Source organism: Carcharhinus amblyrhynchos, chromosome 5 (assembly GCF_965287045.1).
Source record: "Carcharhinus amblyrhynchos chromosome 5, sCarAmb.v2.hapA, whole genome shotgun sequence".
Lineage (NCBI taxonomy): Eukaryota > Metazoa > Chordata > Chondrichthyes > Carcharhiniformes > Carcharhinidae > Carcharhinus > Carcharhinus amblyrhynchos.
The window spans coordinates 91,605,785-91,632,618 of NC_137328.1; the positions used below are offsets into that span (position 1 = coordinate 91,605,785).

Genomic DNA, 26,834 nt, shown 5'->3' on the forward strand with positions numbered 1-26,834 from the left:
GGTAATAGGTATTTAATTGATTTCAAAAGAGATGTGGTTAGCCTTACCAAGCAGCTTGTTGGCTATATGCTGCTGAGGCGTGTGATTTCTGGTGATCATCTGGCATATATGCCCAACAAGCCTTCTATTTTAGGCCCGAAAATGGGCCAAATCCAATTTCCACCCCTTGGTGGATAGGAAGGAAGAGAAGCCAATGTAGTGATCCAGATTTGGCTCATTGACAAAAATAGAAGTACATTAAAGATATTGAAGAAAAAATTGAAGTGGTTTGGCACCAAATTGATAGGCAAGATTCGCAAAGGTTGTATTCTCTGATGAATTTGTCTGTTGCACTTTGAAAACGTTAAACAGAGGAAATTAATAAGCAAATTGGCACAAAGGACAAGGACATTGAAGTGATTTCTGCAATAGGTGAAGGTAGTTTTATAGGGACAGACTTCAGCGAAACCAACATAGAAGCAGTGGATTATTAAACCGCTGGAGCACCAGGAAGAGAAGATAACTGCAAACAATATTCTAGGTATGGCCTCAACAAGGCCCTATAAAACTACAGCAAGTCATCCTTGCTCCTGTTCTCAAATCCTTTCGCAATGAAGGCCAACATACCATTTGCCTTCTTTACCTCCTGCTGCACTGCGATACTTACCTTCAATAGTGATTGGTGTATGAGGACCCCCAAATCTCATTGCACGTTCCCCTCTCTCAGTGTCAGAGAACAAATAGAAATAAGCTATTATGGAGTGGGGGTTAAGAACACTTCTGAATATCCAAAAAAAGAAAATCAAGAAGGGAATAGAATTTATGTTCCCAAAAATTGGTATCAATGGATGCATCAACTGCTAGAGTTCTGTGGGTAAATAGAACAATTAAAACCAAACAGAAACTTTAAAATGAGGCATATTATAGAAATCCATGAATATAGGAAGTGTAATGAGAATTTCAAAATGAACATTTAGAGAATTATGTAGGAAAATGAAGGACCAGCAGATAATAGAGAAATAAATAGTGAAGACTTTTATTTGTGCAGAAAAAGTGAAAGAATACTGAAAGAGGGCAGATGGAAGCAGTGTAAATTTTAAATGCTGGCGGTATAACACAGAGAGTGAATATTTTGGATTTTTGTATTACAAATGATATTGGCAGTGCAAATATAGATAAAAGAGTGAAAGACCTGAATCTATAGTTGTCTGCAGAAAAAGTCTGCAGAGAAACAGATGGGTAAGTCACTGGCCCTGCTGGCATACACCCACGCAACTGTCAAAAGGAAAAGTCAAAGGGAAGAGAACATAGGCACTGACCATCTTGACCGTTGCAGCCTATGCAGTCTGAGATGAAGTTAATCTCTGTTGTGGTTTGACTCTGAGTCAATCATGTTTGTAAGGGGCTAGAGACACATACAGGCCAGACCAGATAAAGACAACAGGTCTCTTTCCTTAAAAAAAAGTTACAAAAAGTTAGGTTTTGTTTCAAACCTTTTCTGATTTTGCCTCAGTCCATGAGGTTACTGAGGTCACTCATTCCATTTCAGAACCACTTGTAGTGTGTTAGCTTGGTTTAACCATAACCAATCCAGGATTGTAATAACTCACTGGCGGAAAGGAGGTCTTTTCTAAGCAAGGGTACTGTTATTGGTTTGTACAAGAGTGTGATACTTTTATACTGCAGACCACTATGTTTCCTCGTGAAAAGCTATTATTAAAGAGTCCACTGGAGTTGCGTCTTTCACTATACATAGTATACTGTCTCGTTCGAATTTTGTCTGGTCCTTTGTTCGGAAGTGCATTGTTTTAAAGCCTGCAAGTAATGGTTTCCACATTAATTACAGTGGAATAGCGGTTAGCACTGCTGCCTCACAGCGCCAAGGACTCAGGTTTGAATCCGACCTCAGGTCACTATCTGTGTGCAGTTTGCATATTCTCCCCATGTCTGTGTGGCTTTCCTCCAGGTACTCCGGTTTCCTCCCACACTCCAAAGATGTGCGGGTTAGGTTGATTGGCCTTGATAAATTGCCTCTTAATGTCAGGGGGACTAGGAGGGTAAGTATGTGTGGTTATGGGAATAGGACTTGTGTGGGATTGTTGTCGAGACTCTATAGTGCAACCTACATCTGCACCTGTAGATTCTATGATTCTACAAAGAGTAGTCAATTAGAGAAATAAAAAGCAATCATCTCATTGCGGAGAATGATGCTAAAGGAATATTTTGTTTCAATTTCTGTTAAATAATGTGATGATGAAAATGTTAGAATCCAAGGGGCTGGACTTTAGCTTGACTAACTATGAATATGAAGTAGGGCTGAGAAAGTTGGTAGAACTCAAAATGGAAAAGATTGGGTGGCATGTATCCTGGACTGCTGCAGGAATTCAAGAGAGGTGGTAGCAAAGCCTGTGACTGCGATGCTTCAAACCTCCTTGAATATAGCACAAGGTCAAGGGGCTCATGATAAAACAAAATCTTTCTGTCTAAAAGGGGGAGGAAAGGAAATCCTTACTTATTACGGGAGCAGCCTAACATTAGCCATGGTTAAATTTCCAGAGGCATATTCACAACTGAGGGGATAAAAAACAATTTGAACGAAAGCTGTGAGAACAAAAGCAAGTCAAATCTGACCAAGTTAACAGAGTTATTTACAAAGCACGTTAATAGAGGAAAGTTAAAGGTTATTTATTAGTCACAAGTAGACTTTCATTCACATTGTAATGAAGTTACTGTGAAAATCCCCTACAATCTGGAATTGCAGTGAATGGTGTGTTTATGGATAATTGACAAGTATTTGGTAACATACCACATTGGCAGCTGTCATTACAATCCTGGATTGCTTACGGTCACACACAGTATTAATGGCAGTGGAGCAGCAGAGGTAGTAATTGGGTTAAATGAGGAAAACAAAGAGCAGTAGTTGATGGACCTTCATTCTGGATTTTAGGAATGTGGACTGCAGTGATAACCCCTAGGCATAATTGTTGGAACCTTTGTTCTTCTGCATGTGTATGTGATTGGCAACGCAATCTAGAGTCTACAAACAATTTACAAAATGAGGACCATGGTTAATTATGTAGAGAATGAAGAGATTTGGTTTCCACTGAAGTGAGATAAAGAGCGCACTTCTTACACACTGAGTCATTATGATCTGGAATGCCTGAAAGATTAATGGAAACAGATTCAGTAGTAACTTTCAAAGTGAATTGGAGGAAAATTGCAGTGTACTGGGGAAAGAGTAGGGACGTGAGACTTACTGAGTGGCTCCTTCAAAGATCAGAAAGAGACATAATGTGCAGAATGCTCCCACCTATGCTGTATCATTCTATGATTGTATGATTCAGGACACTGGTAGATTGAGCAGCTAGATGATGGGATGTATAAAAGATAGAACATATTGTGAGAGGAAAATACAGAGAAAAGTAGAGAGAGACGCAGGATTCTCAAATACAAATGGGAGGAAAATTTGATAAAACAGCAAAAAGTGTATAAAATTGCATAGAATGCAGTAGCAGAGTGACAATGTCAAACCTGTACAAATCATGAATAGAACCTTCCTCCAGCTAGACATTAGGAAAACCATAGCCATTACTTTCACTCACCACAAATTCACCAAATATCTTTAGATAGCACCTTTCAAACCCATGGCCACTTCTGCCTAGAAGGACAAGGGCAGCAGATACATGGGGCACCACCACCTGCAGGTTCCCTTCCAAGCCACTCACCATTCTGACTTGGAAATATATTGCTGTTCCCAGTTGCTGGGTCAAAATCCTGGGATTCTCTCCGTAACAGTATTGTGGGTCAACCCACAGCACGTGGACTGCAGTGATTCAAGAAGGCAGCTCACCATCATCTTCTCAAGGGCAACCAGGGATGGGAATAAATGCTGGCCAGCCAGCGACACCCGTGTCCCACAAATGAATAAACAAAACTCTATTCCCGAGCCTTCAAACTGATCTATCTCACTGGCTACTTTCTGAGGCTGTGCCAGCCACTTCACAACTTGTTCCTGACCGCATATCGCACCATCACTAAAACTATCATCACCACTGTCAGGTCACCAACTCTGCCCCACCTCAGCTCATCTGCTCCTACATCTATGCCTTTATTACCACTGGACTTGACCATTCCAATGGTCTCCTGACCAGCTTCCACTTCATTTACCATTGAGTTCATCCAAAACTCTGCACGTCAAATCCAACTTGCAGCCAGTCCCGTTCGTTCATTTCTCTTGTGTTCTTTCACCCACATTGGTTCCCGCTGTAGATTTAAAATTCTCTTCCTCATTTTCCAATTCCTACATGTTACTGATTATCCTTATTTTCATAACATCCCGAAGCTTCACATCCCTCGGTGATCTTCAGGCTCTTCAGGGATTTGCATGTGTGATATCACAGCCCAGTTTATAACAAGACACAGAGGGCAATCTTAAATCATCAGAGGCTAGAAAGGTCAGGTTTCACATTAAATACATCAGGGGAATTCTTGCCTTCCCTCACACACACCATCCCCACAATCCCAGAGTCAGATTTCCACATTGTGTTTTAATCGGGGCTACAGTTTCGTACACGACAGCAGTGATTACTCTTACAAATGTCATTCAGTGCCTGTAAATCATTTTAGGATACTCCTGAGGTTGCACTGAAAATATAAGGCGGAATTTTCCAGTCCCATCCATGGCAGGAATTGACGTGGAAAGGACCAGAAAATGGAAAATCTTACCCTAAAGCTGAAATTTTAACCTATATTTGGCAGGCTGCTACAATTGGCAGGTAAAGCAGTGTTGAAGCCGGCAGAACGGTGGAAACATAGAAAAGAAAATGTCAAGGGGCAGGTATCACTACGCCACGCTGGCAGGGCCTACTCTGATTGAGCCAGCCCCACCAGCAACTCAGTTCTTTAAAGATCAGGGTGCCACTTGTAAAGGCCGATGCAGTGGTCAGGAGTTCACCAGGGGCTGCACCGCCCCCCCCCCCCAAACCCTTCCCCCCCCGCCCCCCCAGCTGCCATCCAACACATAATCATTCAGCCCCATCACTAAACAGCCCCCCAACCTCCTGGCACTGCCCAGCACCAGCCTTTGGCACTGCCCAGGAATTTCCCCTAGCACTATCCCTGGACAATGCCTCGACACTGCTTCAGCACAGTTGTCCAAGGGATAGTGCCTGAGCAGTTCCTGGGTTGTGCCTGGGGCCAGTGTCTGTGTGGTTCATGGGTAGTGCTCGGACATAACCTTCTCCACCTGGAGCAGTACACTCACCTGAGCTCCTCTGGGATGTCTGCCCGCTAGGTACGCGCGATTCGAGATGGCGCCAGAGCGAGGCTACTTCTTGCGAGCTGTCCCCTGCATACCCTCTAATTCTATCTTTTACTTTCATTCTATGCTTTTTAAACGGTGCACTAACTCTTTTAAACTATCTAATAATGTTTTATTTCCCTGCTGCCATCAGATTTTTGAATGGACCTACGTACGTGAAGCTGATTTGTCTCTACACCCTCGCTATGACTGTAACACTTTGTGCTTTACCCTCTTCTTTCTCTCTTCTTTCCTTCTCGATGGACATATGCTTTGTCTGTATAGTGCACAAGAAACAATATTTTTCACCGTATCCCAATACATGTGACAAAAATAAATCAAATCAAAGCAAAAGCTATGGGACACCAATTGTAAGTTACATGAGTATGCCCTTACGCTGCTGTGAATGTTTTTTTTAATGGGGTGATGAGGAGGGAATGTTTTAACCATAGAGGCCTGATAATGAGAAATGTAAATATATTATAATAATGTCCCCAGTGTAGAACATTGGGATTCCTGATACATCGGTGCAGGGGGCACGGGGACAATTGCACATGCCTTTACATAGGTGGGAAACACAATTTGGGCCTCTTACAAGACCATTCCGATAACCAAACCCACCCGAAAAGAACAGAAGCAGAAAATACCCTCTTCCCCTCACACCCCGCTGCCCCCCCCCCCCCCCCCCCCCCCCCCCCCCCCCAGCCCAAGTGTCTTTTTGTTTTACTATTTTGGCTTTTTAAAACATTTTGGACAGTGAGTCAGTTCAGGGAAAGATCCAGTTGGCTGATTTCTGGGATGAAGAAATTGTATTATGAGGAAATGTTGAGCAAGTTGGACCCTATGCTCATTGGAGAATGAAAGGTGACCTCATTGAAATATATAAACATATTCTGAGGGAGCTTGACAGGGCAGATGCTGGGAAAAAGTTTTTCTCAGAAGGGAATGTAGATCACAATTTCAAAATAAGAGATCACCTTTTAAAACAGAGATGTGGAATAATTTATTTCCTTACAGAGGCATTACTCATTACCCCAGAGAGCTGTAGAGGCTGGGTCGTTGAACATATTCAAAGCTGAATTAGACAGATTTACGATCTTCATTACTGGGGCCACAGTCAGTTCCCGATGAAGAGGGGGTTCTGAGGTCGGATTTCAGTTAAGTCTGGGTTATTGGCAGGCATTGGCCAGCAGGCCCCAGTGAGGTGGTTTGTATGTACAGGTTTGAGAGGCCTGAGGTGAGGATTAAAGCTGGGAGGGGGTTGACATTGGGGCTGCTTTCGACGGACACAAGGCTTGCATGACACCAACCCATGCAACCAAAGCTGCCAGGCTACCTGCTTTGTGTGGGTCACCCATACTGTGGGTAAAACACTAGTGGTCATAGGATGAGGCCCCTAAGTAGCTATTAATTGGCCACTCTAAGAACTTCAATAGGTCCAAGAACCTGGGTTGCCTTGGATGTGTTAAGTGCAATTTAAACTGTTGCACAAACTTTTTTCAACAATGACACTTCATTCAGAATGGCTCTTTACTTAAAGCTTTGAAGTTGTCTTTGAATTATATACTTCTATTTGTAATGCCACAGGTCGTAGTGTATTAGTTGACATGTGAAGCTTCAAAAAATCCTTCCAAAAATGTGGATTGACTTATGTACCAAGTATAAAGCACAAGCCACCAGTGTTGGTGCAAGAGGATCCATTTCTGTTCATCAGTCATTGTATGCCATCTTTCATTGTGAACTTGTCATCAATTCCTGTGTATGAACAATGTGGCAGCATTGTTCATATCGTCTGGTTGATTCCACGCACCACCTTAGACGCAAGTATAATTCCAGACCATGTATTCTGAGCTGAAAATTTGAGTCTGATCCTAATGTGAGTATAGCCCTAAACATACACTAAATAGCTGGAAAATGGTAGGGAGGGGGGCTGGAGGGGTTGACTTATACAACGGGCATACATTTTGACACTAAGAAATTGGATTGTCTTAGATTCTGGCTCAACTTATATGCTGCGACCTACATATTTCTCTAAATATATGTTTTCCTAATGAAAAACATTTGTTTTAAAGCCTGCAACTAATGGCTTCCATAAATACGTCAAAGCACTAATTTCTTTAAATGCAATAATTTGTTGTGTTTATGACATTGGATATGTCGACACATTTCTTGCATCTGCAAAGTTAAATAATTGCCTGTACTGAGAAACATTTTGTAATTATGATCTTTATCACGTGAGAACAAAGGGTACTTATTTCTCTTAACCTCAGTACAAAATTGTGGTATAAAATTTGAAGGCATTTTAAGTGCTCCAGTATATAAGCAGTTTTAGCCCCTACTTTATTGTACACTTTGTTGATCAAACCTAACGTTGCAGGATCACGTTTATTTTTGTTAGGTGAAACTGCTTATTAAGGTGATGGATAGTACTGCTAAGGTAAAATATTTCAAAGAAGGTACCCAGAGTACATTAAACAATGGCCAAGTATATGTAGCACACCTGCTGCAGAATAAAGCTCCCTTTAGACTCCCCCCAATCCTACTCTTTATATGCATTAGCCCAATTTTCAGAGGAGCCCTTGACTATATCAGTGAAACATTTCCATTTTATAAACTGATGCTTTCATGAGACACCCACATCAGTACAAAAATGGTTAACGGACTTGTCAAAGTACTTTCCTTCTGGGACTGTAACCCAGACGTGCAAAATAAAAGGATAGTGAGCAATTTCAGTTTAATCCCAATCAAAGCCATTTGAAACAATTCCTCTGATTGGAAATAAACTCTTTTTATATCTAACAGCATGTAAGAACATAAGAACATAAGAAATAGGAGCAGGAGTAGGCCATCTGGCCCCCCGAGCCTGCCCCGCCATTCAATAAGATCATGGCTGATCTGTCGTGGCTCAGTTCCACTTTCCCGCCCTCTCCCCATAACCCTTAATCCCCTCTCTTATCAAAAACCCATCAACCCGCTTCTTAAAAATATTTAGCGAGGCAGCCTCCACCACTTCAACGGGCAGAGAATTCCAGAGATTCACCACCCTTTGAGTGAAGAAGTTCCTCCTCAACTCCGTTCTGAACCGCCCCCCCTTTATCTTGAGGCTGTGCCCCCTAGTCCTACTGTCTTTTTTGAGCGGGAAGAGTCTTTCCACCTCTATCCTATCCATCCCATTCATCATCTTATACGTCTCAATGAGATCTCCCCTCATTCTTCTAAACTCTAACGAGTACAAGCCTAGTTTATTCAGCCTCTCCTCATAGCTCAACCCCCTCAACTCCGGTATCAGCCTAGTAAACCTCCTCTGCACTCCCTCCAGGGCCAAAATATCCTTGCGCAGGTGCGGCGCCCAAAACTGCACACAGTACTCCAGCTGCGGCCTCACCAATGCCCTATACAGCTGCAGCAAGACCTCCCTACTTTTATATTCAATCCCCCTCCAATCCCACCAGCAGTGGAAAGTTCGGCAGGCAGGGGAACATAATTTGGTGTGAGGCCAAAATTCAGCTTCCCTGTGGGATGGACTTTAGGAATTCTGTCTTTGGGACTTTGAAAGCTGTTTAAAGGCAGGTGGGAAACACTTTTGCATCTACACATGCTGATTTAAAGGCCAGCTCACCGGAATTAAGCTCCTCACCAGTGAGAAATTAGAACATTCACTCCCATCGTTTCATCTAATTGTGCATCTGCGGAGCTTGAGTTCTCTCATGGCTTTGAGGTGAGTAGATGCTGCTTTGGGACCGCTCAAAGTTTGACTCATATCAGGTGCTGGTAGGATATCAGGTGCTTGATGACTGGGAATGAAAGCCAGGCCAAGGGTGGATGGCTGGAGTGGGCACTGGACATGAAGCCAGAGCTAAGTAAGGTGGCAGGTGCATGGTGAATATCTGATGGATGAAAATTTCATTGGAGAGGATGGGATAGTCACAGAAGCTGGTTAGTCAGATATCAGGAGAGGACGGTAATGGATGTTAGCTCTGTTGGGGGAGAAAGCATGTGGAGATGGATGGCAGTAGTCCATGGTAACTGGGGGGTGGGGGGGGGGGGTGGGGGGGGGGGTGCGTGGTGGTGGTGTGGTGGCGGAGGAATGGTGATATTGGGTGAGTCAAGAGTGTTGGGTCAGAGGGAAGTTGATAGGTGACAGAGGCGATGGGGAGGAGGGGGAGGGTGGGGGCAGGGGAGTGGCCGAAGGTAATGGTGTGAATCCAAAAGCTGGTGTGCACCATTTTAAAAAATTAATAACAGTGCAACACATTCAGTGTAAAACAGTGTGAGGGGAGGGTCTTTTTGGGGAGGTGCAGTTCACAATCAGCACAATTGCTGACTAAATGGACACCCTGATAATTATGAGGCATCTGGGTGTGCCCCATGCTCAGTTACATTCTCCTCTCTATGGTGAAGCCTACACTGCAGCAGGTTTGCTCCATGACTCATGAGTCTCATAACATCCAGACCCAGAAAGACGTGAAGCTGCTGTTCGTTCTGTGCCACTTGCGATCTGCTGCTATCAGAGGCAGGGACAAAGGGAAGTAGCTGCTGAATGGTAACCAACCAAAGACTCTAAACCTCCACCTTCCTGGGTGAATGGCAGGGGATCAAACTATTCGTCTTTCTATATTGCCAAGACAGTGGTCTCTCGGGTAGTGGGGGCAAGCTGGATAGTCTTCAAGAAAGTGGTCTTACATCTGGCTCTCAGCACCCCAGTCAAAGAGCAATGTCTCCATATGCAACAGTGGGAATAGTGACTTCCTGCTGCTCCCGCCACGAGATTCTCTGTGCTCCACATGGCTGAATAGGTAATAAGCTAACCCGCGCAAGGTCGCATGTGCTCAAGAGGAGTCATAGAGGTTTACAGCATGGAAACAGGCCCTTCGGCCCAACTTGTCCATGCCATCCAGTTTTTGCCATTAAGTTAGCCCCAGTTGCCCACATTTGGCCCATATTTCTCTACGATGATGAGTGATAATCACACTCACGTCTCACACTGTAGGAGCCACGGACAGCTGCAGACTGAGGCATCCTCATTGGCTTCTGGGAGAATCCTATTTCACCTTCAGGACAGGCATAGTCCTATCTGCTCCCCATATGAAGTGAGGACTCGGATGTCTGGAATTGTCCCAATGGCCTGGGAGCGCTCCCACTTGTTGGATGTTTTTCTCCTGTAGGAACACATTGTCATCCCAATGGTTGCCTTAGCAATTCAGGAGCATGCATGCCTCTTGGCAGATGCTGAGCCTTTCCCTTTAAGTGGTTAAGAAGCAGGATGTCCTGCAATTGATAAAAGATTGAGAGCATATACTGGCTGCCACACATTCAATGCAGGTGTCCTGTCTGCTGCAATCCAAGCTCCTGTCTGACATCTCTGTGAATTTATGAACTCAGCCTGATGCCCTTATGAGTGTCAGTTTGCAGTGAAAGTAAAAATGGCACATACTCTGGCAAAGCCTAGCAGGTCGTTCCAATACTGTTGGGCTTTTCTATGTTGGGCCCCATGGGCATTGACCTCCATTGCGACCTCCGTACAGGCTGTCGTGGTCAGACGGGCAAGCCTCCCATTACCATTCTTGGAAAGTAGCACCTCCTACCTTTCCTGAATGTCTTGAAGGAGATTCTCCAGGAAGAGGCTTTGCTGAACCGTGGAGTTGCACATTGTTTTCTTCTGTGGGACCTTAGGGGATAACCAGACTAACGCTCCTGTCCTGCTGTGAGTAAAGACTGTCTAGGTGTCCTTTAAGTATGGCACTTGGACTTTTAACCCCTTCAGGAAACAGTGGTAATGGCAACTTCCTGCTGCTCCTGCCACGAGATTCATTGTGCTCCACATGAATACATAGGTAATAAGCTAAACAGTGCAAGGTCGCACATGATGAGCCATCCACTCCTCCGCAGCAGGGATCACTCCCTCTTTCACCCACCAAGGAGGGTACGGTGGCACAGTGGTTAGCATTGCTGCCTCACAGTGCCGGGGACCCAGGTTCGATTCCTGGCTTGGGGCACCGTCAGAGCAGACTCTGCACATTCTCCCTGTGACTGCGTGTATTCTCTCTGGGTGCTCCGGTTTCCTCTCTCAGTCTGAACGACATGCTGGTTAGGCGCATTAGCCATGCTAAATTCTCCTTCGGTGTATCCAAAGAGGTGCCAGAATGTGGCAACTAGGGGATTTTCACAGTAAATTCATTGCAGTGTTAACATAACCCTACTTGTGACACTAATAAATAAATATTTATGTATTAGTGTGACTCCAGAATGGAAAGACTCTGCCCAAAGTAAATGAAATTTCAATTGTCAGTAAATTTCATGCCATTGAAAGAAATTGCAAATCTTGCAGGGTTTACTTTACCAGAGGAAAAAAAATAACATTTACAACATCTTTGTGACTAGACACATTCTATGTTGATTTTCTTGATAGGATCATTGCGTGACTAGTTGATGCTGAAAATTGGTTGTTTACAATGTTGTAAATATTGTGTTGCTTCCTCGGCAGTATGAGAGGTTAAACGCTCACATGTGTACATTTTGAGATTTGAATCACTTATTTCTGATACCAACTATAACTAATCTGTAGTAAGCCCTTGTAAACCATTTTAATGGCCCATGGGCATGTTTCAAGTTTAGAGTGGTTGATTGTGTACATATATTCAGATTTTGTGAAGTTGACTTCCTCTGCAGTGAATAATTGTGCATTTGTGTGGACGTAATAGGGTTTCAATCTGAAATGATTAATATAAAATCCAGCCATATGTTTCTTAAATGATAAGAGCAGCATTTTCTGAGTTTATCAGTCCTACTCTTGTTGCTAAGTAAATAGAAAATTGCGCCCTCACCAAATACCAACAACACACAAAGTGCAAAATGGGAGTTGCAGATTTTTCGGGCATCTGGTCATGAGAACATTCCTGCTGCTGTCTGAAAGTTGCGCTGTGAAGGCCTCAGGCACAAGGATGATATCCAGTACCAGGCTCCATCATCTTGTTACCTGACTGTTTTGGATTCAGTGACCTGAGAAAATCCAGGCCCAGAGCCTGAGGCCCTGCTCTTAAGAGAACCTTGTAAATAACTGCCCATCTGGTATTGCAAGATGGACATAAGTACTCTTATCATCCTGCCATCAGCATAATTCTGTAATCACCCCTTCCACTACTCCCCTCAACCCAGGAGAAATCTATAGGAAATCCCTGGTCAATGTGAAGGAATGGGAATCTGAGGGCCGAATTATCCCATCTTATCCGCTCGTGAGATTGTCCAGTCATGCCGATGTCAGTCCACCGTGACGGGTTCCCTGTTCGGCTGGCAAACGAAATGCCATTGACACTGGTGGAACCAGAAGATCTCATCACCACCAATGGCAAGTCATCCACACTGCTGGAAAAACAAATTGCAGGGGGCTGGAAAAGTCTATCCCTGATTTAATGACTCTTCTTTTAAATGTCAACAAAGATTGACAAAGAAGTTGATAAAGAAGGGTAGGAGAAACTATGAAGCTGGGCTAGCGCTTAATATAAAAAAGGATAGCAAGAGTTTTTATAAATATATAAAAAGGAAGAGGCTGGCTAGGGTGAACGTTGGTCCCTTAGAGGATGAGAGGGGGGAATTAGTGGTAGGGGATGGGGATATGGCGGAGGTCTTGAATAACTTTTTTGTTTCTGTCTTCACGGAGGAGGATGTGAATAATTTGCTGGGTGTTAGCGATGGAAAGGTGGTAGGACTGGAGGGTCTCAATGACATTACTGTTACTAGAGAGGTGGTGCTCGACAGACTGGAGGGGCTGATTGAGGACAAGTCCCCAGGACCGGATGGAATGCATCCGAGGGTCCTGAAAGAAATGGCGGAGGTGATAGTGGATGCCTTGGTGGTTATTTTCCAGACGCCGCTGGATTCCGGGGAAGTGCCGGAAGATTGGAAAACGGCTAATGTTACGCCGTTGTTTAAGAAGGGTGCCAGGCAAAAGGCGGGCAATTATAGGCCTGTTAGTTTAACGTCTGTTGTAGGTAAAATGTTAGAATCCGTCATCAAGGAGGAAATAGCGAGGCATCTTGAGGGGAACTGCTTGATAGAGCAGACGCAGCACAGTTTCCTTAAAGGGAAGTCGTGTCTGACGAATTTACTGGAGTTCTATGAGGATGTGTCTAGGGCGGTGGATAGAGGAGAGCCGGTGGATGTGGTCTTTCTGGATTTTCAGAAGGCGTTTGACAAGGTACCTCACAAGAGGTTATTACAGAAGGTCAGGGGGCATGGAGTTGGGGGTAGGGTGGTAGCGTGGATAGAGGATTGGTTGTCAAATAGGAGGCAGAGAGTGGGGGTCAATGGGTGCTATTCGGATTGGCGGATGGTGACTAGTGGAGTGCCCCAGGGGTCGGTGCTGGGGCCTCAGCTATTTACCATTTATATAGATGATCTGGAGGAGGGAACCGAGTGCAGGGTGTAGAAATTTGATGATGACACCAAAATTGGTGGAAAGGCAAATTGTGCGGAGGGTGTGGAGAGTCTACAGAAGGATCTAGATAGGCTGGGCGAATGGGCCAGGAAATGGCAAATGGAATTTAATGTTGGCAAGTGCAAGGTGGTCCACTTTGGTAGGAATAATGGTAGGAAGGATTATTACTTACGTGGAGAAAAACTGCAGCAGGCGACGGTGCAGAGGGACCTCGGGGTCCTTGTGCATGAGTCGCAAAAACCCAGCTTGCAGGTGCAGCATGTGGTCAGGAAGGCGAATGGGATGCTGGCCTTCATCGCGAGGGGGATTGAATATAAAAGTAGGGAGGTCTTGCTGCGGCTGTATAGGGCATTGGTGAGGCCGCAGCTGGAGTACTGTGTGCAGTTTTGGGCGCTGTACTTACGCAAGGATATTTTAGCCTTGGAGGGAGTGCAGAGGAGGTTTACTAGGCTGATGCCGGAGTTGAGGGGGTTGAGCTATGAGGAGAGGCTGAATAGATTAGGCTTGTACTCGTTAGAGTTTAGAAGAATGAGGGGAGATCTCATTGAGACGTATAAGATGATGAATGGGATGGATAGGATAGAGGTGGAGAGACTCTTCCCGCTCAGAAAGGATAGTAGGACTAGGGGGCATAGCCTCAAGATAAAGGGGGGGGCGGTTTAGAACAGAGTTGAGGAGGAACTTCTTGACTCAAAGGGTGTTGAATCTCTGGAATTCTCTGCCCGTTGAAGTGGTGGAGGCTGCCTCGCTAAATATTTTTAAGACGCGGGTTGATGGGTTTTTGATGAGAGAGGGGATTAAGGGTTATGGGGAGAGGGCGGGAATGTGGAACTGAGCCACGACAGATCAGCCATGATCTTATTGAATGGCGGGGCAGGCTCGAAGGGCTAGATGGCCTACTCCTGCTCCTATTTCTTATGTTCTTATGTTCCTTGTTCTCTGTTTTATGTCTGAAAACTTAGGAGAGGAAAATCAAACATTACACGTCTAAGAAAATTTATTCTTATGATTTAAATACAATTAATGACTTGGGGACTGATGGGAACTGATTTTCAATTTAAGCATTTGATGCACCATCCATCAGATGAAGTTTGATGGAGGCACAAACTATTTTCGTGACTTAGCTTCAAAAATAAGAAAAAATTTTAGATGTCAAAAGCATGCAAATTCCAAAGCAACTTCTGTGTGTGTGTGTGTGTGTGTGTGTGTGTGTGTGTGTGTGTGTGTGTGTGTGTGTGTGTGTGTGTGTGTGTGTGTGTGTTCAGGATGAAACTGGGGGTGTTGATGGCATGAGAAAGATAGGCTTGAGTGGCTCCCCTGCTGAGATAAGGCCTTAAAGTTACAGATATGTCATTTATCCCCGTGGAGGCAATCTGTGGTGGGTTGGAGAAGAGTGGGACAAAAAGGTGGCAGATGTGATTTTGTGAGGCCAAGAGCTTCGATGCTCTTCCCAGCCCACAAAAATTTTTTTTAACTCTTGTTGAGAGTGGCTTTCTGATGTTTTAAAGGCCCTGATTCAACTGCCAAGGGCCAATTCCACTGGATGCCACATGCAGTGTGAAACCAAAATTCCACAAAACCTAACCATGAGGCAGGACCCAAGTGTTGTTGCAGAAGCGCTGGCCACCTAGCTCATAATGTGCTTAAATATCATGGCAGGAGGACCTTGAATAAGCAGATTTTTATTAATTTCTATTTGTCTACCACACCATTCAAGCTGAGAAGTGGAGTGTTAGATAAAAATCTGTATGGCTAATCGCAAAAATTAGATCTATTAAGATTTTTTTTAAAAAAACCTTGTAGCATCAAAAATGATTACAATCTTTATTGTTGATTTGTAACACATGGGTAAATTTACATTTTTAATCTAATTAAATTTCATGTGGGAAATCCCTCCAAATAGATCATCATAATTGTACTCTTCTGGCACCAAATAACAAACTTGCTTTTCTCATTTACAGGATCTGCTCTAATCTCACACATGGAAACTGTTTGTTATAGAAGCATTAATGTATTTTATTCCAGAGCAATTTATTTAGCTCAACATGCTGAATTGTGGGTCATGTTTTTGGCATGACAACCATATGCTCTAAACCTTTGGAAGGTTTGGCTTGATTTTAATGTATTTTTCACAGATTTGGAACATATACAAGTGCCTTTGTTTCTTTGATTAACATTTCAGCACGAGCTGATAAATAATACGGCATTCAAGTTTCTCCTTTATATTACAGTAAAGAAATCATCATTTAAGGTGGACACTTCTACTTTAAAATCAGGGCCTGGATTTTACAGCCTCCTCATGGTGTGTCCTGGCCCAGATTTCACACGAGTTGAGTGTGCATATTATTTCAAGTTAAAAGTACATAAATAAAAACATTCTCCTAGTCAATTCTTGTTCATTCAGAGCCATTTTATTCACAACATCTATTAATTTAAATTGAAATTTACAAAAGCAACCTACGTTATGATTTTATTAGAATTGCTCTGTCCAGACCACTTGAAACATCATCCTTGAGCACTTTGTATCGTGGTACAGTGGTTAGCACTGCTGCCGTACAGCACCAGGGACCCTGGTTCGATCCCTGGCTTGGGTCACTGTCTGTGTGGAGTCTGCATGTTCTCCCTGTGACTGCATGGATTTCCTCCAGGTGATCTGGTTTCCTCCTGAAGTTCGAAAGACCTGCTGATTAGGTGCACTGGCCATGTTGCGTTCTCCCTCAGTGTACCCGAACAACGGCTGGAGTGTGGCAACTAGGGGATTTTTCACAGTAACTTTATTGCAGTGTGAATGTAAACCTACTTGTGACACTGATAAATAAACTTTAAGGTGTAATCACAAAAATAGATGCTGAGTCGAACGAGTAGATGTTCAGAGAGGTGATTAGAAACTTTATCAAAGAGTTGGGCTTTAATGAAGAGATGGGAAGGAAGTTGTAAAAGTTGGGTCCTAGCCAACTGAAGACAAGCCACTGGGTTGGCAGCACAGCAGGATGATAGTGAATGAAGCTGTAGGGAATGGATGCAGAAGAGGCCAGGGTGACCAATTTTAATTTAAGGTTATGGAGACCAGAAGGCATTGTAGGTCAGTGGAGGCAGGTGATCAGTGGGATTAGGTTAGGATGCAGTTAGCAGAATGTTGGGTGAATTTAAATTTACAGAGGGTAAGCGATGTGAGACTAGCTATATGAGTATTGGAATTACACTTCGCAGTTTCATTGGCTCAAGAGTTGGCCATCCCTGTGATAGCAACATTGGAAGGAGGTCTAGTGGGGAGATAATGCACTACCATTGTGGTTACTGTCTGTGGGTACAGACCTGTGGTCACAAGGTACAACCTGTGGTTACAGACAGTGCACTATCTCTGTGGTTGACCTGAACAGGTGCCAGAATGTGGCAACTAGGGGAATTTCACAGTAACTTCATTGCCGTGATAATGTAAGCCTTACTTGTGATACTAATAAATAAACTTTAAAACAGTCACAGTGGACACAATTTGAGACTTTGGTTAGCGTTGTTTTGGTTCTGTGGTAGTGCAGAAATATGACAGGAGAGATATACGGAATACAAGGAAGGCAGCCATAGATTTACAAGGATTTCATCTTCAAGAACTTTGAAAAGGAAAGAGAGACAAGAATTCAGCGGGTAATTTGCAAGACTGAGGACTTGAGGTTGAGTGTTTGGAGAGAGTGGTGACAGTGGTTTTGAAAAAGAAAATTACCTGAGGAGAGAGAACCAATTTCAATGCCAGTTAGCATAAGAGTCAGGGAGAAAACTTAAGTGGTCACTTGTTTAGTGGGAATGGGGTCAAAGAGTACGGACTCCGCACAGAAAGTGACCCAAGCTGCGTGGTTTTCCTCCGGGTGCTCTGGTTTCCTTCCACAGTCTGAAAGACGTGCAGATTAGGTGTGTTGGCCTTGCTAAATTCTCCCTCAGTACCCGAACAGATGCTGGAGTGCGGTGATTAGGGGATTTTCACAGTAACTTCATTGCAGTGTTAATGTAAGCCTACTTGTGACTAATAAATAAACTTTTAACTTTAATATTCCAAATTCCATTCAAAGAGGAACATTTATATTGAAATATTTGCTGTTGTTGAATGGGAAGTATTACATTTTACTAAGTTGTTTAAACTCATTTGGAAACCCGTCATTAACATTGAAGAGCATTGAGTTATTAGTTTCACTGTTTTTGGAATTTGTTTTGAATATATAAATCTTGAAGCAAATTCTGCAAACATTCACCAATTTACACAAGTCTTCATAATTGCAGTCACATCTTTGCACTAAAATGAACAACATGGCCATTCAGAAAATACTGTGAATTTTATTGTGTTTTACTTCACGTACATTTAATTCTATTTAGTATTCAGCAATAATGTGGTAATTTTCTTGATGTGACTTAATAGGTAATATTGTGAAAGATACAAATGAGGCTGGAACTTACTAACACTGCTTTGATGTGCAAAATATTTTACATGGAAATAGCAGAAAAGCCACTGTTTCATTTTCCATCAAACAGAAGTTTGGACTAATTTTTCCTCTCAAGAAACTGGTGGAACTCTCTCTTAGCCAAGAAATGTTTTATATTTTACCTTTCTTCCATTTTTAGATTGACCTGCTTGTTCCAACTAGAGTGACTGGTATAATCACCCAGGGTGCAAAAGACTTTGGGCACATACAGTTTGTGGGTTCGTACAAGATAGCTTACAGTAATGACGGAAGGAACTGGTCTATTTATAAAGATGTAAAACAACAAAAGGATAAGGTAAGTTTTGGAAATTTCCACACACTGAGTTGGCATGATGCAGCAAGACCTTATTCAGTCATTCTTGAACTCCTGTAGGATTTCTGAATATTTATTTATTATTTAATGTGCAACTAAGATAACCAAATGAGTGAATCATTCAGGATTTTGTTTTTATGAAGGTAAGTAATAAAATCATTTGAAAGGCTTTTAACACCTTGGTATTAAAGTCTACAGCACTGTTGATGATTCCCTTATAAATTTGCCATTTAAGACAGCATCAGGTAAACAGCCAATACAAAGGGAGGAATCCATTTGCAACATAGATGGAAATCTTCACAATGATGAAGTTGATTGTTATTGACAACTGGACTAGCTAGACTTTTATTTGAACTAAAGCCACAGGAAAATACCAAAAACCATTATTAGTTCAATCTTAAGGTGCCTGATTCATGGTCATGTGATTCTAAATGGTGTACACTCAAGATCCCCATGTAATCTAGGAGCCCACCACCCGCTCTTCCTTTCCCCATTTCCCCCCGACACAGGAATCCCCAATCCCCAACGGACATGGGAAACCCCATGCGGTCCAGATGCCACCCCACCCCCCCCCCCCCCCCCCACCCCTACACCCTCCCCCCTTGCTGGAACTGCCACCCCCAGGGCCAATGCAAGGGAACAGTGCCAGGGAGCAGTGCCAGGGTACTATGCAAGCATGTCATCCTTCAGAGGCTGTGCTTACCTGTATTCAGATAAGATGGATTCCCTTCCCCTGGTTCCCGTTTTTAAAAGCTTGTTGTAAACCTTGCCGACATGATGGCACATTGGTGCGGGCATAGACTTCAATGTGGGGGTACAATGCAGTGGGGGGAAGATGAAGTGGGGAAGCTTGCTAATGAAATCAAAATGTATTTAAATGAGGTTCCTGACCTTTCTGGGAGCAGGACTCTTATTATGGTGTGTGTGGTGTGTGGGGGTAATCGCATCCCGAGATCCCACAGCGAGATTCACAGTTTTGGCTTCTTGCAGGATTTGCCCCCAGGTCTCCACTTGAATCCGTGATAAATGCAATTGCAAAATTCTCGCCTATGAGTCAAGATATTTCTCCTTATTTCCTATTAGAGTGACCAGTGACTGTCTTGTATGTGGCTTTGGATTGTCCCACAGCTGGAAACATTCTTTCTGCATCTATTAATAGTTTTAAAGGCTTCGATTCAATCAATTCTGGAATCTTTACCTTCCTTCTCTCTTGCAGCATTAAATGTAGAATTTAATGACTATTGGTGGATGAGGGAGGGGTCATGTTGTTTGATTAGCAATGACATATATTTTATTTTTCAACCGGCAGGTTTTCCAAGGTAATTTTGATAATGACACACACAGAAAAAATGTAATAGATCCTCCTATTTACGCACAATATATCAGGATCTTGCCCTGGTCGTGGTACGGCAGAATCACTCTGCGAACGGAGTTACTGGGATGCACCGAAGAGTGATGAATACTGGCTACTGTCAAGAGCGTTATCACTGTCCTTAGACTATCTCAACAAAAACTGCACAAACCTGTAAGATATGAAAGGGTTTTCATGAACAAGTGTTCAGTTTGCGATAGGTATGAGTCAAGTTAGCTGGTCAAGGCCTACCCTTTATCAGACTTTCATACGGTGATTTTTTTCTTCCTTAGAAGTTTATTTTCATGTTTGTTAATTTATACATAATGAAATAGACCTTTATAATTGCAGACTTTACCACCCCCTCCCCTCTGCCCCCAAGTTTGATTGATATGCATCGGACTAAAATCTCCTGTCATTATTGCAGATGCCAATAGTGATATCTTATTTATTACAAATATTTTGTTCTCTTTGGCTCCTAAGAATGATATGCTTTTTCAATAGACTAGTTTCAGTTTTTCTTTGTCATTACAGTCAAGATGTTCCAGACATTAAAAGGATTAATTAAGCATTGAAAGAGCTTTCAAATTGTGCATGTCCCATGTTGTAAGAGACTGAAAATCCCTATGAAGGTGCCATTTTTCCCAGATGCATGAATCCTGCTTAGAAACCTTCCTACTTCCAATGTTCCAAATAAAAACATATTGTATTGGACATGTATTTAAAATGCTAATGGAGAAACCAGTAAATGCATATTAGGTTACTGTAATATATTTTAAAAATTAGGCAATAAAGTTTGTGACCCTGACAATACACAAGTACAATAATCTATGAATGTACAAGACCATAGATGCTAATGTGTGGGTACACATCAACCACTTTTTGTTTGGAGTGCAAGGGTTCCAAAGTCTTATCATTATTGTACTACAAGTTTGCATTTCCAACTTAAATTATTCAGTTACAACTTTTATTTTTTTAATGAAAAGAGAGGCAATTGCTGTTTAGAAGAAATATAAAGAAAAATAAATGTTTCATAAGTGTGTTTTAAGTTTGAGGGAGCTGTTAAAACATGAGTTGTCCACCCAGTCTCGATCTATTCAGTTCTGCTGTGATAAATGTAAAATGATCTCTGTATATCGATGAACACACTACATGACGTCACTGTAAGTCACTCCGTTTGAGTCATTTGTTATTGAGTAATTTGATGCCCACCCCAGTATTTGAATTCTGCAACATAGCAAAGGAAATGATAAAAAAATCATTAAAAATTCACGCACTGTAATACAGCAGTGATCCAAAAGGTGTTGTATGATATCTTCAGAATTTAACTATTGGTAAACCAAGTCCAGCATAGTCTAATCACAATGTTTCTTAGATTTAATTATCAATATCTTCTTTTTAAAGCACTTTTATTTCTGACTAAAAATTAATGTAGTATAATATAGCACTAAACTGACAAGTGTATGGATGGTAGGCATCTGTGTACTGATAAAGGAAATGGATCATGTAGTGTATAGAAGCCTTATTTACTGGGATTCCTAAATTATTCATCACTTGAATATATGTGTTTATATTGCGTATCGAACATTAATGACATTTAATGAGCATTTCAAGTGTGCACCATTTTGTTGTAAGATAACAAAAGTAAACCATGTGTTTGGCAGTTCTGTTAGTTGTTGCCTCTGTCTATGAAGCAAAGTTTTCACATGTGGCATTGTCATTTATAGCTTTCATATTGTATAGGCATATGACTGTAAAGCTTGCAAAAATATCAGATTGGAAGTTCCAGTCAATTTTATCCTTTATAATGCCCCACAACAGAAATTTTCACTTTGTTCCTGGATAGAATGGCAAAAACATCAGAGCTTGAATAATAATAAATGTAGGTAACCTGAAAGCCAAACCACAAACTTAATTAAGCCCTAATGCACCTTATTTCTGTATCCCTGATTTGAGATCTAAGATTGCAAGCTTGTTGCATGACATCAATTCTTACACTGTTGGCCAGGTATGATTACATCCATGACTATATAATGATGTTACTGTTAAACCTTATGCAGAATGTTGGTAATCCGATTTCCAGGTAACTTAAAAGGGGAGACACTTTTAGAAATTGCACCTTCATTGTCATTATGTCAGAAGTCTGTTAATATTCCTTTTTGCTCAGTTTAACCAGTTTAATTTTTACAAGAGGTGGTATAGATAAGATTATTTTCTATTTTTCTGAGTCTCTCCAGAGCTGCAGTGTCCTTTTCACTGTGTCTCTAAAAGCTGTTCTCTTAACGAATATTGAAAATGATATTTATCCAATGACTGAGTTATACCAGTACCCTTTTCAAATTCAGTTTGAATAATTGAGCCCTGCTGCTTAAAATTATGTTGGATACTGAGGACGGTAACATTTGTGAACATTTTATTCATTGCTTTTATGGCAAGCTTGAAAAAAATTGATGTTCCACACCCTACAAAAAATTGATTTGAGACCAAGAAGTCGATTAGTCTGGCATTTATAAAGCCATATTTACATATTTGTCCTGCTGAGAAGGAGACTAACACAATCAAGAAGGAGGTTAATACAATTAAATTTTATCGGGGAAGGTGAACCTTTCCAAAATAAAAATACTGCATTAAGGTTTAACGCAGTTTTCTTTTTCACTGATGTGGATAATTTAAAATTGGCTCTTTGAAGGACAACAAAAGACATCCTTCAGCTATAACATTGTAGAACAACAGAGGATTTATGGAGAAATCAATTTTACTACAGGCTATTCAAACTGCTAGACCGTTGGCTTGTCTGTGATTGTACAGCAGTCATGGTCCCTGTGATGCACTGAGTGACTTAAGAATGTATTAATATGTAAATGATATTAAAGGGAAAGTCAACCATCAAAATGATATTGGGTAGAGAGTTTGAATGGATTAACTTAAGATCTGTGCTTTACATTGAAATAACCTGCAAGATGATAAATTCAATGCCACTTTCTCAGCTGCTTAAAGAGAACGTTTTCCCAATATACATGTACCCTGACTAGAATATCACCATACTATTAACAAACGTCAGTTCGTGAGGAAGTATGATTTTCAATTAAAATTATGAGCTAAGGTATAAGTTCAGCCCAGCTTTATATCTTGTCTTGAGTTGACTGACACCTTTTGACAGATGCTCAACAGCTGGATTTTTTTGGTTTTAAGCAACAGCCTTTTTTAAGTGACTTCAAAATTTGAAAATAAACTGGGAAAGGAACATTATTAAATGAAACTTCCCATTTTCTTTTTGGCAGACTGAATTTTTTGTATGATTATATTCTCCATGTCATACCGAGTAATACCATAGGGCACTTATTCGATTAAAAATGTGCATCCCTCAACTACGTTTTGCCTCTGCTGCATTCTCAGTCATAGTTCTCCCTATTTCCTTCCTCTGCCTCTCACACTTCAGGAAAGTAATCTCTCCAGTTACTTCCTCCTGTACGCAGTCTTGAAATTCCAACTACTCACAAGTAGAAAAGATTCTATTGATACCATGTGCTTTTCAAAGATAAGTTAACTGTTTTTTTTAATAAACCGACCTCATCCCCTAAGAGTCTACTCAATGTTATTTGCCTCAGCAATTAACAGGACAGCGTATCTCAGCTCACACATTTGGACTGCTAATGGGTGTGCAACTGAAATGATTTTAGATATCTTTATCCATTTTTCTCTTGTGTTCCCACTCTGAAGGATTTAGAGTAGGCAGCCATCTAAGGACACATGAAGAAACGTCCTTTGGGGAATTGAAATAAATCAATTTCTGCAGCAATTTATTCATCAGAAACAAGCCTGCAGACATATATCACCAAGGTTATGGAAAATCTGTGTGAAATATACTAATTTATCCCCCAGAAGCCTATTTTACAATCCTTTTCCTCTGAACAAATGAAAGAGTATTTTCCAGTTCAAACATACAACTGCAGATGCACATAACCGAGAAAGAAGTCCAACTCATCACACCAAATTTTGACTACTGGGATGAATAGTTAAGAGTTTGGAAATTTCCCATCTTAGCAAAATTAACCTGATACATACAATTTGGTACGAGGGACCATGGGGAGTGGTTTGGGGGCATGAGTTGGCATAGAGGTGACACGGGTGCATGGAAGGGGCATTGAGGATATAGATAAAACGTTTTGAACTTTTAAAAAATCTCTGAGTCCAGACCATGGCTTATCTGGCAGGAGCTATGAACCCAAGAGACAAGAGGAAGCTGGTCCAACTTCATGAAAGTCGTGAGGGGCTAGGAGATGTCTGTCCCCACAATGGATCCAGCCAAGTTGGGAGTGCAGGGCCAGCGGAAATCAGATGTGTTGGAACAAGGGTGAGAATTATGGGACTGGGTCACTCCCACCATCTTTAGATAGCTCCGTTCTGACTCCACAAAAATCTAGGGGCGGCACGGTAGTACAGTGGTTAGTACTGCTGCTTCACAGCTCCAGGGTCCTGGGTTTGATTCCTGGCTTGGGTCACTGTCTGTGTGGAGTTTGCACATTCTCCTCGTGTCTGCATGGGTTTCCTCCAGGTACACTGGTTTCCTCTCACAGTCCAAAGATGTGCAGGTTAGGGTGATTGGTCATGCTAAGAAATTGCCCCTTAGTATCCAGGGATGTGTAGGTTAGAGGGATTAGTGGGTATAATATGTAGGAATGTGGGGGTAGAGCCTGGGTGGGATTGTGTTTGGTGCAGACTCGATGGACCGAAGGGCCTCTTTCTGCACTGTAGGGTTCTGTGATCTAGAGAATGGAGACCATTTTGCTGATTGGACCTGTGCCACCTCTTTGAAAGAGCTCTTCAACCAGCCCTACTTCCCTATATATTACTCATAACCCAGTATTTTTTTCATTGCAAGTATATTCCCAATTCCTTTTGAAAGTTTGAATCTGCTTCCACCACCCTTTCGGATACTGCATTTCATATTATAAAAACTCACTGCAAAAATAAAATTATCATCTGTCCTCTGACTCAATTAATTATCACATAAATATTCAAGCACAGTGGATGAAATGACCACCTGAGTCCTCCAGTCTCCAACTCACTAGCCAGTGAAAACAGATTTGATCACATTGCTCTATTAAAATCACTCATAATTTTGCGCACCATTTTAAGAAGGATAGGAACATTCTCGAATTATTGACAAAGCTTCCCAATAAAAAAGATTTGTGGGTAGACATTTTTGAGGAATTATTGGGAGTAGAATTTCCACGGTTGTCTGATTTTCCATTGTAAACTTGGAGGGCGATTGTTAGAAGCCACAGATAAATGTTTAAGAACATAAGAGCATAAGAAATAGGAGCAGGAGTAGGCCATCTAGCCCCTCGAGCCTGCCCTGCCATTCAATAAGATCATGGCTGATCTGTCGTGGCTCAGTTCCACATTCCCGCCCTCTCCCCATAACTTATGCCAGGTTTCCATTGATTGCTCGGTGAAGCCACAGTGGATAGTTGGGAGAATCCTGATGAAAATTATTGACAAATTATGCCTAAAGTTGGGAATAAACTTGCTGCATTGGAAATGCATTCTGGGGTCATTTATGTAGCCTGCTGTCAAATTGCTTTTCTCAAAAATGACAAGAAAGCAAATGAAGGCATGATTGAAAGCCAAGAAAGAAATCTTGTGCAATTCAAAAATGTGCAAATTTCTTCTGAATTGTTTCTGGATATTTATCAACTTAAACAATCTGTTTGTGGAATACTTTGAAAAATAGTTAAAGTGGTTCAAATTTTTAAGCTGTTGCCAAAATGAATAATTATACCAGTAATTTATGCAAAATACTTTTTAAAAAGTATTAGCATTCTGTGATTTGTTCAAGGGGAAATATTGATACTTGTGTTTACCTATATCTCATTCAAGAAATTCCTATTATAGAAGTTGACTTTCCCTTCTAGAACAATAAGGTCAGGCAGAAGTGAGATTTTGACTTCAAGGACTTGAATGGCTTGTTTTATTGTTGTATAAAAATTCCTTACCAGTATATTGAAAATAAAATGGGGCTTAAGACCTGTCAGTAAGTTATATGAACAAACATAAATTATGTAATAGGGTTGGACTAACTACTGCAATCTTAGCAACTGTGTAATAATACTCTTGTTTTTGTATTAGGCTCCAATTCTGATGGTTAATGCAAAATCAGTACAAGCTTGTATGTTCTTCAGATTAACAATAAAACTTTTAAACATCCGCATCTCGTGAAATGTGCTTTATATTGATTCAGAGATAATAAGGTATAATTGTTTTGAAGGGCTGTGTTATTATAATACTTGCAGTGGATGAAAGCAGTAACCACTGACAAGAGCTCAGTGGTGACAATAAACTCGAAATATCAACCTCTGAACATATGAACAAGGAGCAGAGGAGGCCATTTGGTCCCTGAAGGCTGCTCTGCTATTTAATAAGGTCATGGCTGATCTGATAGTAACATCAAATCTGTATCCTAGAGGTATACAGCACAGAAAAAAGGCCATTCAGCCCATCACATCTATAACAGTCAAAGACAAACCACGTAACTATTCTAATCTCATTTTCCAGTACTTGCTGCACAATCTTGTATGCCTTGGCATTGTAAGTGCACACTTAAATACTTCCTTAATGTTATGAGGATTCCTGCCTCCACCACACTTCCAGACAGTGAGTTCCAATCTTCCTCCATTCTTTGGGTGTCATAGAGTCACAGAGGTTTACGGCATAGAAACAGGTCCTTTGGCCCAACTTGTCCATGCCGCCCTTTTTTCTTTAAAACCTCTAAACTAATCCCAATTGCCCACATTTGGCCCATATCCCTCTATACTCATCATACTCATGTAGCTATCTAAATGCTTTTTAAAATATAAAATTGTACCTGCCTCTACTACTACCTCTGGCAGCTTGTTCCAGACACTCATCACCCTGTGTGAAAAAAATTGCCCCTCTGGGCACTTTTCTATCTCTCCCCTCTCACATTAAACCTATAATTTCTAGTT

The 26,834-nt window shown here is 41.7% G+C and overlaps 1 protein-coding gene across 5 annotated transcripts in view; it reads left to right on the forward strand.

The window, feature by feature from the left end:
- Positions 1-26,055, forward strand: part of LOC145343177 (EGF-like repeat and discoidin I-like domain-containing protein 3) — a 239,480-nt gene extending 213,425 nt beyond the window's left edge. For all 5 annotated transcript variants that reach the window (XM_080189170.1, XM_080189171.1, XM_080189172.1 and 2 more), the window contains 2 exons: positions 18,321-18,476; positions 19,804-26,055. In XM_080189170.1, coding sequence (XP_080045296.1) covers positions 18,321-18,476; positions 19,804-19,950 — 303 coding nt within the window. In that variant the 3' untranslated portion in view covers positions 19,951-26,055. The remainder of the gene's footprint in view (positions 1-18,320; positions 18,477-19,803) is intronic.
- Positions 26,056-26,834: the final 779 nt, after the last annotated feature.